This window comes from Montipora foliosa, chromosome 3 (assembly GCF_036669935.1).
Source record: "Montipora foliosa isolate CH-2021 chromosome 3, ASM3666993v2, whole genome shotgun sequence".
In the NCBI taxonomy this organism is placed as follows: domain Eukaryota; kingdom Metazoa; phylum Cnidaria; class Anthozoa; order Scleractinia; family Acroporidae; genus Montipora; species Montipora foliosa.
Genome location: NC_090871.1, coordinates 2070816 through 2088315, shown reverse-complemented (window position 1 = coordinate 2088315; position 17500 = coordinate 2070816). Strand labels below are relative to the sequence as shown.

General features: G+C 39.6%; 1 protein-coding gene across 1 annotated transcript in view; it reads right to left on the bottom strand.

Annotated features, from left to right (window-relative positions):
- Window positions 1-17500, bottom strand: part of LOC137996429 (serine-rich adhesin for platelets-like) — a 29553-nt gene that overhangs the window by 4771 nt on the left and 7282 nt on the right. Inside the window, exons 3-11 of the mRNA XM_068841815.1 lie at window positions 16773-16931; window positions 15163-15298; window positions 14775-15045; window positions 9270-9315; window positions 8263-8477; window positions 7924-7978; window positions 4344-4482; window positions 2693-2805; window positions 1782-1938 (exon numbers count right to left, since the gene is read on the bottom strand). Of these exons, the coding sequence (XP_068697916.1) occupies window positions 1782-1938; window positions 2693-2805; window positions 4344-4482; window positions 7924-7978; window positions 8263-8477; window positions 9270-9315; window positions 14775-15045; window positions 15163-15298; window positions 16773-16931 (1291 nt within the window). The remainder of the gene's footprint in view (window positions 1-1781; window positions 1939-2692; window positions 2806-4343; window positions 4483-7923; window positions 7979-8262; window positions 8478-9269; window positions 9316-14774; window positions 15046-15162; window positions 15299-16772; window positions 16932-17500) is intronic.

The following is a 17500-nucleotide window of genomic DNA, read 5'->3' as shown; positions in this document are numbered from 1 at the left end:
GTAACTCTCGGAAATAGTCATTACCAGACCTCTACACGTTGACAAGTTGAAGATAACTATCATCGTGCCCAGATCCCATCGTTTCTCTTGGCCGGCAGGGCTCTGCAGACATAGGGGGCGCTTACCTTTTGTATGGAAAAACCGGGAAGAATTTTCTGCTTAAAGGAACAGAACAAATTTCTTCAATCAAACTGTGGAACGGGACAAGTGTGTTCCTTTTGAGACTTCCTTTTTCTTTTTTTTTTCTCAAGAGACTGGATACTAATCATTTAGAATAACAAACATGGCTGCCAGATTTTCCATCATAACTTCATAAGTAGTATTTTTCACCTACAGTCTTGCCGCTACGAGGTATAAAAGCATTCGCGTGAACTGACTGAAGCCCGCAAGGCCCATGGGGTCCGCCATGTTTTTTTTTCTTTTTTCGAGGAGCATTGTACCATCGCGGCAAAGCAAATGGAACAGGATTTTCCGATCATTCTCAGCCTGTCACCAGGCTCTCTCTCTGCGGTGGGAGCACCCCCAACCCCAGTCCCTCGGAGGGCCTGCTCGCAGGCAAGATCATTCCAGGAAAACCGAGAAAAGAGGAATATCTCTGAAGATATTCCTTTTCTCCGAAAAACGCTTCAGTGGAAAAGTCTGTTCCATTTGATTTACCACCCGATCAATCGGATTTACCGTACTAAAGGAAAGCGTCCAGGATTTGCATTCTAAGATTCTAGGACTTCCGGGGTTCATATATGAGTCGTCAATAGTACTAAACATGGCGGCGCCCAGAAGCAAGACATTCGAAGAGTCTCTTTATGAAACTTAGAGAATGTCTCCTTCCGACTCGAACAGAAAGAAGCATTATGTAATATCGCAGTTTTGAACAAAGACACTGATCATTTTTCCGACCGGCTTCGCTCCAGCTGACCCCCATTGCGCCAGATCGGCCATTTTTACTTCCTGTATAGAATTTTATTGTTCGCCACCTGACCAATGAAAAAAATAGAATTTTATGTCTCCAGAGTCCTTAGTTTTCTCGTGCGAAGGCTCCACCAGCTACGAGAAAGGATGGGATCTGGGAACGGGAATGTGTTGGAGCCCGCGGTCAACTTTAGATAGCCCGCCAATTACGGAGCAGAATCAAGAGAGCCAGGCACACAGCTTCTGATAAAGCTACTAGCAATTCGCGTCACACGGCGGCCATATTGTCCCAGGACACCAAAACAGCTTTGTTTTACCACGCCAAGCCTCGCAGTGGAAACCATGGGAGTGAGGCTTGGCGTGGTAAAACAAAGCTTTTTGGTCTCCGTGTGACAAGGGCGAATTACAGCCCCTTTGCAATGATAGGGAAGATATCTGTTTGCAAAAATTGTTTTTGTTATTCAAACGTGCCAACCACAGGAACAAAAGACCATTTGTTTCGACAGCCAATGAAGCTGTAGTTGGCACATTAAATTACAATTGGTGACGTCAACGATATCTTCACTATAGTACAGTCAATAATGTGGCAAGTTTTCGTGAATGAATGAAACAATGAATAGCCCACTTTCGATACATAAAATTCAGTCCAAAACAAAAGGCATCATCTCGAGGCTCTGGGGAATACAATATTCCCCAGAGCCTCGAGATGATGTCTTTTGTTTCGGACTAAATTTTAATAATTATATCGAAATTGGTCTACTTGCCGTTAACATGTGAATTCACGCTGACATTGTGAAATTTATGGTAAATTGACCAGTGACCACGGAAAACCGAAGTTGAATGGAAATGGATATAAAGAAAGCACTGTTTACCTTCGGAATCGCCAGTACCCTCAGGTCTTGCTTGTTTTTCCAGCACCACCTTCATTTCCGACAAAAAGTTAAGTGGCTGGTGTTGTGCGTTACGAACAACAGTCTTGTCGTCAGTCTTCCCCACACTATCCACACTGCTGGAAGAACTGTGCTGTGACTAAAGTGAAAGAACAACACACCGTTGTGTAAACATCAATAAAATCTATTCAACCAACTGAGCTCAATCACTGTCTGAGAAGGTGCGATAATGGTGCGGCCTGGCTTTGTTTTGAAGCGTGGCATCCCCAGCCGATGATTGTGCACTGCATAACAAGCAGGATAAGAGACCCACCCCATCCTACCCCTCACAACCATGTAAATTAGCCCTAAAAAGCCCTCAGGGGAGTAAAGAGCTAGTACTGCACTGTACTACACATCTCATACAGCAGTTTTGCACATTTTAGTAGCAATAATCAGCAAAAATCAAGCCAAAAAACAAAAGAAACAGTTTAAATTACTACAAGTAGATTAAAAACCAAAGTCGATCTTGGAAGGGATGAGGGCTTAGATGCTAACGATACAGTATCAACAGATATAAAGTTTGATGTTTGAAAAGAAAACATTTTGAACCCTTTCCTAAAAGTACTGCAAGACTTGGATATGAATTTTAAGGGAACAGATTCCCAAATCTTTGATGCAAGAAACTGAAAGACTGGCCTGCAGACTAGCTTAAAGACTGGCTTCCTTGGCAGACTGATTACATGACAAAGACTATTTGCAAGTGAAGCTAAACACAATAAATTATTGCTGTGGGTAATCACAAAAGACCAAGACAACCAGAGTCCAAACTCACTGGTGAGTTAGGATAGGGAACAAATTCGTCAATCACTAAAAACTTACTGCCTGTAAACTTAATTTGTTACAAGTTTTACCTGATTTGCCAAGCCTGTCTTTGGAGATGTGACGGGAGAGTCTGTACCCACAACTTCATCTCCGGAACTCACACTGCCATTGACACTCCTACCATCTGTATTTGCAGGGTCATCTACGACAAAGATGATAAAGTTTGTTTGAACAGATTACTACTGGTCTTCTTCCGGCAGTAGAGCAGTTTTCAATTATCATCAACTGATGACAGTGACTATACCAATTTTGCTGTCCTTGGTGATTGGCTTATAAGTCTTGTGGCCCATCAGAAAAGCCAATGGGAAGCAAAAATGATTAGTCAAATTTCATGCACACACTTTACAGTCAACACCAACCCAGAAGAGTCAAGAGAATAGATTGCAATGGGGTTTGACTCTCGTTTGTCAAGATAACAAAAGGTTCTAGATAACTCCTTTGAAACTGAAACCATTGCTTGTCTGGCTCAGACTCGAAGGGTCTCGGGGAATGTCTATGGATGAATCTGCGACATGGCACCACTTTCCTTTCCAATTAAATTCTTAAGAATGTGCACCATTTCTGCAACAGCATGTATACAACACGTGGACATGATCACCTACACCTTCCCTTTCCCATACTACCAATCACGTATCATGAATGATTACAGTATGGGTGGTTGATGCAAGGAGACTTTTCATTTGCATGCAATCCTAGGAAATGGTTTTTAGTTGTGAGTACCCACATAGGGTTTTTAGGTCAATTCCGTCTTATTTAAGCATGCTCAGAATTAAACACCCTTACTCGTGTACTCTAATCTTAAGTTACCTCTCTTACATGAGCAAGCCTAATTTAGGTGTGTGGAACCAAGTTAACCACATGGCACTAAATATAAGTATAGAGTGTAAGCAGTAGCACCTATTATTACATAAGTATAGAGATTTACGTACATTTCCGTGATGAAATAAGAATGACATACAATGTTTTCACTTGTGACAAATTGTCGTATCAGCCTTTTGATTGGTCAGACGATTTTTTTTTACTAGTGAAAAATTATCGTATCAGCTTTTTGATTGGCTAATATTATGTTGAACTTGGCGTCAGTGGCCTGTGCACCAACAGCGGGAGTAAAATTTGTAAACATGGTGGCCGGCTGGTGTATGGTTTTCATAGTTTTTGATCTTTTATTGCTTAGTTTTCTCAACAAAATACTTCAGAGTTTTAAAAGTGCTCAAGCAAGGTACGTGTATGGAAGGTGAAGATTCCTTTTATTTAAAAAATATTTTGCTATTTGTTTGGGACTTTCGTTCACGATCTTTAGTTTGATAGCCTCTCGATTAACACTTACCTCATTAACTTTATGATTTCTGTACTTATATAATAAACAAGTTACTTCATGGTTGGCTCGTTTGTACGATTCATATTACTCACTCGTGGTGAAGGATCGTTAAACTCACTCGTTCAGGCAGGGTCGGAATCAAACCCACAACCTTCTAATCAGATCACTGTTGTCTCTATGAGGCCAGACAGGGGCAGGCTGTGGGATTTTCCCCTATTTTTTTCTCCACGCATCGTCTCAGATTTTAAGTTTTGTTTTATCAGCACTGCATTTAGACCGGCTTGCTCTGTTAAAATGGATGCTTAGATAAAAATAAGAAAAAAAATACATGCTAGCAACACATATTAAGATCAATAACATACCTGAACTGGTGTAAAAGACAGAGTTTGCTTCGCCGCTACTATTACTACCAGACAATACTGATGACGAGAAGACACCAGACACCCTCTTGATGCTAATGCGAGAAAATCGACTGACTGACTTAGGTAATCTGGGGGATTGCTGTAAAGGCAAAAAGAAAAGAAGAAAATAATGCAGCAGTTTTCAGGTACTTCTTCCACTACATGTAGCTTGTACATGCATTTTGCTACTGACCAAAAGATAATAACAGTATTTAGAATCACTGCGATTTTCACAATTCTGTGGAATCTCATCTTTGAGCGCCAATGGCCAAACTGCATTTTGGCTTCCACCAATCAAACTTCCTACGCCAAGCCAGGTTGTACTTGGTACATTTAATGTATCTCTCAAAGGTGGAAGTTAGAAGTTCAATAGTTTTGTGTCAAATCTGAGTTCCTTTGACTTGGTGGGGTGTAGTTGAAAGTGGTTTTCACTAGGTCATGACGGAACGCCAACATGCTTTGCGAACCTCGCTGTATAGTTCCAGAGAAGGCTACATCGTCAATATACTTACAGAGTTTACAGCGTGGTGCTATGTGCAAATCATTTATCACCAAAAGAAATAAAAGTGAGGACTAGGTAATACATGTATAAGGGTTGGCATTACTTTTGAGTCAGGGAGGGAGGCAGCATAGCCAAGTGGTTAGGGAGCTACAATCGGCGTCAAAATTGTTGAGACACTCTTATCCTTTAGAGTCGATTTCAAGCTCGGTGGCGCAAATGGCCCCCTCCCCCGCACCCCCGGGACAATGTTGTGTTTTTCTGTTTTCTACGAGCCTTGTCGACAGCGTGCAACATTGATTAGGGTGGGGGAGGGAGGGGTATCCGAAAACGTACTTTCTGGACAAGTTTTCTTTGCAAACAACGAATGTGTCGTTGCCAGTGTGCTCTGTTAGGAACTGTCTGAACTAATTTTGTCGCCGATTGTCTGTTTCAGAAAACTTCCTTTATACGGGCACCTATAGTCCAGTCTGTCCGTCAATATGACCACATGAGTGAAGGACTTTTTACAGGTCTAAAAAATTTCGGATAGTTTATTATTCTCGTTTCCGAGTGTGAAAAATGCGTTGTCCTGTGCGAAGCGAAGACTGGGGCCCTGTTCACTTTTGCCTTCTTTAATACGCTATTTGTGAGTAGGTTAAAGTATGGATTTTTTAAAGGGTTATGCCTCTAACTCCAATTCATCAGAAGAAGCCGATTTTGTTGGTCGAAGTGGTGTCGCAGATGAACGCGAAACAGACATGGTGGCTGTTACAGCCGGGGAACACATTTACTTTCCACGCTCAAATTGCTATGTCGGTGCAAAAAGACTTTCCACCTTGTCGCAGATGCTTTGCAGAGCGGGTTTTGGTGGGAAATTAATGTTTTTGGGAGTAAAGAAACAATATTTTCTCATTTACCACGAGTAACCACGAGTAACCACAAGATTATTATAAAAAGATAATGTAATTATTCTACTTGTTAATTATGGTTACTCGTGGTTACTCGTGGCCACTCCTCCGCGGAGTTCCTAAAATCAGAGTACAGCACTGTTTGCTGCTCTTTTTTTGTCCCAGGAGTTATAAACTGTCTTTGCTATTTATAATTATTTCCCTCTTTTTTATGGGTCATATCCCTTGTAACAAGTTGAAATGGAATTATGTATGGTGACTTTCAAAAGGGAATGCTAAACGTCACGCAATGTTCCGAAAGTATCACTTTATTTCAAGGTATGTCAAATCCAAAACACTGCACAAATCGTCTTGAAATTGTCATTATTTAGTACGATGTCCTTTCTCTCAATAATAAGCGTTTCTGGCGTGAACTTAACTTCGCTGCGCGTTCGACATCCACATTTTGGCCGTTGTAATTGACGTTCTCGGTAGTGATTACTTGCGTTAAAATTTCTCTTTTTTTCGAATGCGGTACATCGAAGCCCGTGAGATATCACTTCCCCTGACAATATCATTCACTTTCCGCCCTTCGCAAATAGATTGCAAGCGTATACATGCCCTTATGGCAACCGTATACATGCCCTTATCTCGTTAGAAATGTTCTGTGTGAAAACCATGTTCGACACTGAAATGTCTGCAATCATACCAGTGACTGCTACATCACCGTAATAAAGAAAAAGGTGATTTAATATATGTCCTGATCCCTATATGACATGACAACGCATAAACGCTATTGAAATGTGTATATTTCATATATTAATGCAAAAAAACGCTTATCAGAAGTCGTCATTACACTTCATACAAAGTTTTTTCATATAGACAATCGGCGTCAAAATTGTTGAGACACTCTTATCCTTTAGAGTCGATTTCAAGCTCGGTGGCGCAAATGGCCCCCTCCCCCGCACCCCCGGGACAATGTTGTGTTTTTCTGTTTTCTACGAGCCTTGTCGACAGCGGTACAACATTGATTAGGGTGGGGGAGGTGGGGGAGGAAGGGGTATCCCGAAAACGTACTTTCTGGGCAAGTTTTCTTTGCAAACAATGAATGTGTCGTTGCCAGTGTGCTCTGTTAGGAACTGTCTCAACTAATTTTGTTGCCGATTGTAGGCTTGAGAGATCTGGAGGTCCCTGGTTCAAGTCCTGCTCTCACCACTAATTGTTCTGAGTGTTCCCAGGCTCAACTCCTCGGATGCACTTGTAAATAGCCAACTGGTTTGTTCACGATTATTACTTTTGTATTTGAATCATGTATTTGTAGTTTTTATTACTACTGTAATTTTTATTGTAACTTTATTGTAACATGACCACATCAGCAACATTGTAATTTATTGTATGTAAATAACACTTTTATTATTATTATTATTATTATTATTATTATTATTATTATTATTATTATTATTATTATTGCAGGCCTTCTGACAGGGTGCGGGAAAAAAAATTAAAATTGTGCGCTATTTTGGAGGCCAATTGTGCGGGAAAAAAAGTCAATTGTGCGGGAAATTGTGCGGGATTGCGCAATCTTGCAAACATCGTGTTCTCCTTGTCTACTCAAAGCCTTCTCAGCTCTCTCTTCTGCTCTGCGAATCTTCTTGCCGTCGATCTCGCTGGGTATACTCCTCGACGGTCTTCCAACCGAACTTCGATTGAAATTCCTGCTGTCATGGCTGACTTACCTCTACATTTTACTTCGAATGATTTTTATATTATTGACTGAAGTTTAGAACCTATTTAAAACTGATTTTATGTTTGTTGAAGCAATCGAATGTGCTAAACAAAACCACCCGAGGAAATTGCCCCAGAAAACCTAGCGAGCCTCTAATGTACGTTATGTATATCTAAATAGTCTGTATCAGTCACGAATAATTATTGTGTAACCCAATCGACAAGTTGTTCGCTGAAAGCGTGGAAATACTAGAGTGTTTTCAAGGTAAATAGTCTGAAAATAGCCTAAATATATTCTAGATCTCCTGATACTCAATAGAAAAACGCGTTTTGATTAAATGATGATGATGATGATGATGATGAACAGGAAGTGATGCCTTTCTTGGTAACATTTCGTATCTGTTACTTTAATCATTGATCAATGTATTAATTTTATTAACTTTCATACCTTGACTGGAACAGTACTGTCATCTGAGTCTGATTTCTTGTGTTTCTCTTCATAGCTAAACATATAACATAACATAATAAAATTAATAAACATAACAGGCAGGAATAGTCATTGACCTCTCAGTTACACCAGCTGGAATGGAATAAATGGAATAACCTCAAACCTATTAAGGAACTAAAACTTACTCAGGTAGAATTTTCAAGAAAATTAACGAGTGTTGACCCAAAACAAAAAGAAAGAGGTTCTTTACGTCTGAGGCTCCATAGCAATCCAATACATCGAATCTTGTTTACCAATAAATTATACTGAAAAAAGTAATTTTATTGGTAATTTTCTAACCTTATAAACCTCTTGAGTGCTTCGTCAACAGTCAGATCTCCACTTTTAACGCTTCTCATCAAGTTGATTCTATCATCTTCACTCATGGTCATTTCACAAGCAATAACTTCTGATGAAGGCCGACTGCCGGACTTTCTCTTTGTGCTCTTTCCAAACAATCCACGCTTTAACTTTGGTTTGCTTTCGGACTTTTCATCATCATTTTGGACGTCATCCTGCCCAAGGAAAAACAAAATGAACAACGTTATCACTCCTTAGTATGCAAACTTTAAAACACAGAATCCAAAAAAATAATAAATTAATCTGCTCATTGAAATGAAGGTACCAGTACATTTGAAGTGCAGCATTTAAACAAATCTGAGAAGTCATCAGCACACTACGCAATAGTCTCTAACAGACACCTGAAAAATTCAGGTCGCTCTGACCGGATTCGAATCCACAACATTTGTTACGCAGGTGCCCAACAAACTGACCTGATCCAAATAAGTGGCTTCATACCTCAGTTGGTAGAGCATTGCACCGGCATTGCAGTGCTCATGCATTCAAATTTTGTTGGAGCCACCTGAAACTTTTTTTATAGGGATTTGCCCTCCTACACAAAAACTCGTATAACAATATTTCACAATGTTAGCGCAAGATTTGGATGGCGAGCAGTATATTCTGACTTGTGAAATAAAAGCGTGATGTATCATAGGTGAACTCACTTTTCATACTTAAATTACAGTAATACATGTACATGTAATGGTCATTCTTTGATTTAGATAAATACTACTAATTACGAATACAATCATGTCACCTGAATATGTGGTGGGACATGAGTATATTTCCGAGTCTGAGAATCAAACCTACAGTGTAAACTATAGGACACGTAAGTGGAAGCAAAAGTCCATGGATGGCAAACAATAGACAGCAGCAGCAGTGACCAGAGTGGCAGACGTACAAAGTCATGTACACGTACCATTAATATTATTATGAGGCATCAAATCGTAAGAGATAAAAGTACTTACTTTGCCAGCTTTTATATAATCCCCTTTGCTGCAATCCTCTTCATATCTAAATACAATCAGTTATGGTTAAGAGTTTGATTGATTTGAATTGATCCAAAGTCTCATCTTCTGAAAGGACAAATGAAAAATCACAGTCCTAGGCAGGAATGGAATCTACGACCTCCCTAACACCCGTTGGATGCTCAACCCATTGAGCTTGCAGATATTGGGACACATGGTCCACTCAGGACCTGGATAAACAACTCGCTCCTCCCTAGGAGTTCTAATGGCTCAATGGGTAGAGCATCAGACCATTGTTACAGAGGTTGTACATGTAGGTTCAATTCCTGCCAAGGACGCAGATTCTTCACTTGTCCTTTTGCCTGTTGCCAAGAAACTTTCCATCATTCATGTATCTGCAAGTCTCATCCTATCAATTAGCAATTACTGTAGAGGTTTGAATTAGGGTGAGGCTATATAGAAGACGCTGATTGAGGATCAAGCACACGCATTTATGGGACAGTGGTCGAAGAGTGTAGTATGTCTTGTAATCGACCTGTAAGCAACATGTGTTACCAATACACCATTACAGCTAACCTTAAGCCTAAAACCCCTTGTTTAGGTATAATAAGGCCTAAGGTTAGAACACCTGTCAGATTGTTTCCGGACTCTAAATTTTTCGTTTATTACACAAGTTTGACCGTCAAAGTTGTGTATTAAACAACTTTGACGGTCAAACTTGTGTAATACACAACTTTGACGGTCAAACTTGTGTATTACACAACTTTGACCGTCACTTTTGGCGGTCAAAGTTGTGTAATACACAAGTTTGACCGTCAAAGTTGTGTATTACACAAGTTTGACCGTCAAAGTTGTTTAATACACAACTTTGACACATGAGCTCACGGCGACAATTTTTGGACGCCGCCATTGCGAAAAAAATATTGTAGTGAAAAACAAACTCGCAGTTTGCTCTATCTAACAGAAAATGCTTTTGCAGGACTTTCCTTTGCCTGGTCTATTCGACCCGGCAAGGATAAGGCATTAACTTTTCATTTTTGAGGAGATAATCCGCTCTGAGTCATCCGTCCAGTCGGAGTGTTAGTCATTCCGACGATGCCAGCTTTAAGGCAAGTGCGTAAATTCCTCAAATAACAACGTCAAAAGTGAAAAAAAAGATCAACAACAACTGATGTACGGATGCAACAGAAAACGAGAGCGTCAAAGGATGTCACCTAATTTGCGAAAACTACCTCGTTCCGTGCAAAAAAAAAAAAAAGAAACGAACAAACAGCGAGTTACCTATCTACATGTAGTTGCTCGCAGGCGAGCGTGAGACAAAACAAAACATGCAAATTTTGAAGTCAACGCTCGACAAAATCATTTTCGTATAAGCCCTTTCGTAATGAAAGGGACCATCTAAACAGCAACATTATTTTTAAAATAACTTGTTTTTTATTCGCTGCAGCAAACTACAGCGACACTACATACACTAGGGAGACGTTGTTCGTTTTCGGTCAGTTCAGACCATCCGTAAAAAAAATGAAGCTGTCAATCACAGATTTGTTTACAAAGAGAGAGCTCGGCTCGTGCAAATCTTTCCAAACTTTTAAGTATGCGATCAAATGAGAAAAGTTTTGCTTAAACAAAAAAAAGGCAATTGCTTAAAGAAGTAAGATCATATAATTGAGATAACGGTGTGAAAAAGGTGGTAATTAAAAACGAACGCGGTGAGCAAAGTGAATTCAGTGAATTCGACCTTGAATTCGTCTTTTTGACAGCAGAATTGAAGACGAGTGTAAACGTTTGAGTGATAAACATGAAAGGAAAATTTTGGCAAGAAACTTTAGACTCGGTTTGTTTCTGTGTTTTTTTTTTTTTTTTTTACAATTGAAGGAACATTTACGCTTATTTTAGCTTTACTTTAATACAAGCAATCAGCTCATCCAATTTACTGCGGCTAAAATTTTATTTTTAGTCGCAAGTTAGTCATGGAATATACGCATCAAGGATGGCATGGGCAACATTAAATTTTACCTTTTGGCGTGGATAGAAAAAGGCATAGCGTAGCCAAATAAGTAACGGTCGTATCAATAAAAGAGAGGAGTTTCGGTAAAAAAACAAAGCGAAGACGAGTTAAGGGCCCATACGCACTAGGCTGAAGAAATTTATTTGGCTCAACAAAAAAATTGTCTCCGCTAAATTTTCAATTTGCTAATCGTGGCCGCACTTGAAAACGCTTTCTTTAGGTTGTAAAATATGTATAATTGACACTCCTAACAAAAATTTGAAGTTTGATAAGGCTTGACAAAATTTGGTGAGGAGAAAAATTACTGTGCACACTCGTAGGACGGAACTGATGACAGATTTTTTCGCAAAATAAGCAAACATTTGCCCACTGCGTACGAGCTCAAAACCAGTCGCATCGCAGTATGATCTGGGCGACCAAACACTCTCTCGTGATTTAAAAGCTCCATCGGAGATCAGTTAATGAGCCTTTTACTGAAATTAAAATACAATCGTTCAGTTCAGGCGTACAAAATGCGTAACAAGAGCCCCAGGTATGATCGAATACCATACGTTAAGAGTTGTCTCACCACAACAGCCGTCACTTCATTGCCAAACTACCCTAAATGTATTATAGGGCATAAGCGCGACAGCTACTGGTGGATTCATTCATTTTCTTCAATACTGAGATTTGGGCAGTTTCGATAGTGACTAGACAGGCCGACTTTAGCGCCAAAAACTACGATCTCATTAAATATGGCGATGTTTTTACGCGGGAAAAATGTTGATCTTACTTGTGCTTCTAGCGGTAAATTAAGGGAAATACCGAAGAAAAAAGGTTTTGCCGGATCCTCTGGGTTTGAGGCAATAAACAGTTGTTTACCTAAAAAGGATCTCATCTCTGACCAGATTCGCATCATCAGAGGCATCATGCGGTACTTGATTTCGATTGCAGCTGTATGAACGACAAACCTCGCCAATTTGACTTGAAGGTTGTTTTATAGTACGAATCTTTTTTTGGGGAGCTTCGCAAGTTGATCTCACACAAGGATCAACGAGTAAAGCGCTATCACTTTCTTAAGTGGGAAATGAGCTCAAGCCCAGCAAAAACTAGCGAACCAAGCGGGCCTTTGCAAGGAAAACTATTGCCAGATCTTGATTGACAAGTCGGGTAACATTAATCACGTGATTTGAAGTTTCCGGATATTTTAGATTTAATAAGGCACTCAGGCAGACAGAATGTGTGCACCACCCAACTTTGACATAAAATATAAGGGCTCTGTCACGGCACTTTTACAGCTTTTCCGTCCAAACTGGGTGCAACTGTTAACTTAGATCTTAGTATGCCTGTCAAAAACTCTTGAAAACCCCCGAGCGCATTGCATGTTTTCATGGACTAAGCTGCGCATAATTAAAGGCCTTCGTCGCAATTAACGTAATAATGAGTATTGATTAGTGCCGTGACAGAGCCCTTATATTTTATGTCAAAGTTGGCTGGTGCACACATTCTGTCTGCCTGAGTGCCTGCCTCGTCTGCAACTTCAGAGGTTATCAGAAAGTCGCATCTCCTCTACCACTTTCTATGACGGCTACCATTGAAACACACATTGATCTCTTCTGACTGCGTAAATCTATGACTTAGGCGGTCTAACAACAGAAAGAAAGACATTTCAGTGAGGATTAGGGTACAAATATATAGAAAATGCTTTAAGAATATATCTGGGTATTTTCATTTTCATTCTCTAAAATCCCTCAAAGACCCTTCTGAACACCCCTCAACACCCCCAAAAAACAAGGGAACTCCGAATTTTCCGCTAACCCTCCTTCCTCCAAACCAGCTCGTGAATGATAGAAAACAAAAGCATTTCTCAAAGGAATGTCGAAGAATTTTTTTTTTTAAGCTACAAACTTTTCTTTTTAAAATCAATTACCCCGCCTCAAGCGTTTACTTCTTAATTAATAGAGAGATAAAGCATGACGTTCAAGGCCAACGACAAACGGGAAACGGCAGGCTCCTGCTTGTCATAAAAGCGTGAAAATTATGTCATTTTAACTTGTCTCGTTCCTTTGAGAAGTTGCTTGATATATGGAGCTAACAGGACAGAAATGAGCTAATATCAAGCAGGGTTCTTCCATCTTTGGCAAAACAATAATTTCACTCCGACGTTTGCCGTTGGGCGTAAACGTCATGCTTTATCTCTCTAATATCTAAAATATCCGGAAACTTCAAATCACGTGATTAATGTTACCCGACTTGTCAATCAAGATCTGGCAATAGTTTTCCTTGCAAAGGCCCGCTTGGTTCGCTAGTTTTTGCTGGGCTTGAGCTCATTTCCCACTTAAGAAAGTGATAGCGCTTTACTCGTTGATCCTTGTGTGAGATCAACTTGCGAAGCTCCAAAAAAAACGATTCATACTATAAAACAACCTTCAAGTCAAATTGGCGAGGTTCGTCGTTCATATTGCATGTTTTGTTTTGTCTCACGCTCGCCTGCGAGCAACTACATGTAGATAGGTAACTCGCTGTTTGTTCGTTTTTTTTTTTTTGCACGGAACGAGGTAGTTTTCGCAAGTTAGGTGACATCCTTTGACGCTCTCGTTTTCTGTTGCATCCGTACATCAGTTGTTGTTGATCTTTTTTTTCACTTTCGACGTTATTTGAGGAATTTACGCACTTGCCTTAAAGCTGGCATCGTCGGAATGACTAACACTCCGACTGGACGGATGACTCAGAGCGGATTATCTCCTCAAAAATGAAAAGTTAATGCCTTATCCTTGCCGGGTCGAATAGACCAGGCAAAGGAAAGTCCTGCAAAAGCATTTTCTGTTAGATAGAGCAAACTGCGAGTTTGTTTTTCACTACAATATTTTTTTCGCAATGGCGGCGTCCAAAAATTGTCGCCGTGAGCTCATGTGTCAAAGTTGTGTATTAAACAACTTTGACGGTCAAACTTGTGTAATACACAACTTTGACGGTCAAACTTGTGTATTACACAACTTTGACCGCCAAAAGTGACGGTTAAAGTTGTGTAATACACAAGTTTGACCGTCAAAGTTGTGTATTACACAAGTTTGACCGTCAAAGTTGTTTAATACACAACTTTGACGGTCAAACTTGTGTAATAAACGAAAAATTTAGAGTCCGGAAACAATCTGACAGGTGTTTAGGTTTGTTTCTGTATTGGTAAAACATGTAGCTTATAAGACGAGCTACATTCTTCGACCGCTGTCCCCTAAACGCATGTGCTCGATCCTTGCCTTCGATATAGCTTCACCCTTTGGGTTAGGGTAAGTACAGTTTGCACTGTTTGATCATTGGAATCTGTTGCCATTTTTGTGTCTTCCCTTGCAAGTAGACACTGCTTCAGACTTTTTCCTTGTGGCAGGTTTTTTGGCCCCCACTGACGAGTAAATTCATCTAGGGTTAGAGTAAAATCTACAAGGCCCACCCTCAAGAGGGATATTTAGTAAAGATTTGAGTTAAAAAGAGTGAGGCTGGCATTCATCATTAATTTTGACCTTTTTAACTGTTCCACAGCCTCTTCCACAGTAAGTTCTCCTTGTTTGACCAGGATCATCAATGCCTTGCGATCTTCCTCTCCCATTTTGATAGCAGACGCCAGTAGGTCATAGTCTTTAGCTGCAGTGGGATTTGATGGACGTTTTTCCAAGGCTTGTTTCTTTGACTCACTGACACTATGGTGCTTCTTCCTGCTTCCTTGCAACCACTTAAATCGAAATGGTTTTGATTTAAAGGAGGACGACTCTCTATCCCGTGGTTCAATGTTTACTGAGTGAGAAAAATAAGCAAGTCAGTGACAGTAAATATGCTGATAATAATACAGACTTATACTATGAATTGCTTGGCTGAGCATGAAATGCAAAATATTTTGTTGATTCTGCTTACCATGTAATTCTTTTAGAGAATCCAAACTCCTTGAAAGCTTGGTGTTTCGTTCGACTTTTCTCCTTTTCTTCTCTCTTGACTTCTTTTCCCGCTCGGCAGGACTGTCTACATCCAAATAATCAGCTGGATTCGTACCCTGTAAGTATTTCATCAAAGTTTTGGAGTTATAACTTTCTATTTAGTCGGGAATTTAGTTTGCCTCTAATAAAGGGAAATTTTCATTGCCTAATAAAGCTAGGATTACCACCACACTAAGCAGTTTTACCACTGTCCTTCAAAATCAATGTCGTAAATTTTAACTGACCTGTACCGTGGAACCTTGATTTAATGAGGTACCAAGGGACTGGAGAAATTGGTTCATTATATCGAGCGTTCGATGTAACAAATTTGTCGAAAAACAACCAAAATGTTCGCTATATTGATGTACATGTTGCCAGTTCAAGGGTGGCTACACTTGCGATTTTTATCGCGCGCTGGCAACGCAACAATATTTGAAATAATTGCATCATCAACGCGAGAAAAAAATCGCTTATGTAGCCGCGGCTTTAGGATTACGATATTTTGATTATTAAACTTCTTGAATTTTCGTCTCAGTACGTAAGAACTCCAACCGAAATTTCGTTGTTAGATTTACGAATTTTCGTTTCAGTACGTACGAACTCCAACTGAAATTTCATTCTTAGATATGCAAATTTTCGTTTCAGTACGTACGAACTCCAACCGAAATTTCGTTGTTAGATTTGCGAGTTTTCGTCCTGCGTTCGAATTTTTGTGTGGCTCAGTGAAATTTCTTTGTAATTTCGGCCGAAAAATCACACATCTTCCCCCGAAATTTCAAGAGAACAATAAGCGAATTTCGTCGAAATTCGTTTGCATTCTTTTTGCACAGAACTGTATAAGAATATCACTCGTTATTAAATTTTCAACCTCGGTTAATGCATTTCTTGTGCTCTGATTGGTTCACTCAATCTCGCTTATCAGCTCATATACATGTACCTTACAGTAGTTTGATTTTTTATGGTAAATGACTGCTCTAAGTGTTGCTAAGCTAATGTTTTTTTTACTGGAAAGCGAAATTTCTCTCTATTGTAAATAAAGAGAAAAAAAACGTTTTGGTGGAAAGTTTGGATCAATTCTGACGTTAAGAAGTACTCAAAAAGGTAAGAAATGTTTTCGTGAAGAGCCTGTGTCTGTCTGACCACAAGGTCTTACAGATCGCATCAGTTCTCAACAAGATTAAGGTTGATTAGCCCTGGCTGTCAGGGAAGCTCACTTTAGGAGCTGCTCATTTCAAGTGAAAGTTCTTGTATGTGGACATCCTTGGGGAGTAGAGTGTGTCAGTAACTGTTATCAGAGTTGTCTGTTTTCAGAAATGTGAGTATACAGATCTTATAGGAAATTATACACAAATATATTCTTTTGAAGGTCCACAAGTACATGTACTGTACACTGTAGAACTGTTTGCTCATGAGAAAACTTGTCAAGAGAGATTCATATGTGTAATCATTTATCTTGCATTCAACAAGTCATCAGGGAGAGGAACATGTAGAAAAGGGAACCTTCAGATTTAGATCAAATAATTTTATAAAACAAAAATAAACTTCAGCCACCTTTGGACTGGTGTTATCTTCAGTGAACACTGATCTTTCGAGCTGGTCATCTTCTGAGATAGACCCTTGCCCATCCCCATTTCCTTTTTCTTGTGAGCCTCGTTTTTTGTGCTTCGAGGAGTGTCTTTTGGACTTCTCTCTTGGATGGGGCAGCAAAGGCTAATAAAAAATAATAACCAGAGCTATAAATAAATTCAACTCAGGAATGAAAGGCAACAGACGTGTTAAACTCTAGTAACCAGTAGACGAGATACGTAAATTAAGACTACCCTGCTAATGACACAAGATAAGGAATAATATTGGAAGTATTCCAGTTGTCTTCATGGATTTCCTGACTTTGGTTCCTGACTTTGGTATCCAACATGCACAATTTTAAATCACTATAAGGTATCGACCACTGAAATTCGCCAGCTTAAGAAAACACACTTTAAACGCAAATCGAACGAATTACTTCTGAAATTTCTTAAAATTGAGGAGATGAATGTTGATATGCGCTACATCAATCTTTCAAAGTATATGGCTTTTCTTTAACAGTTACGTACAATACCTCAGATCATTAATTTATTTATTCATTTAATTATTGTCGTTTTTGTTTGTGTAATTCTTGTAAATTTTGAAGTGTCTTTGTTTACTTGTGAGAGACAGTAACGATGTCGCAGTGTAAGTGGCCCGCCTAGAATAGCAATGCTAACTGCGGGCCACCATGGCCTTGTTTGAATCATTATGAA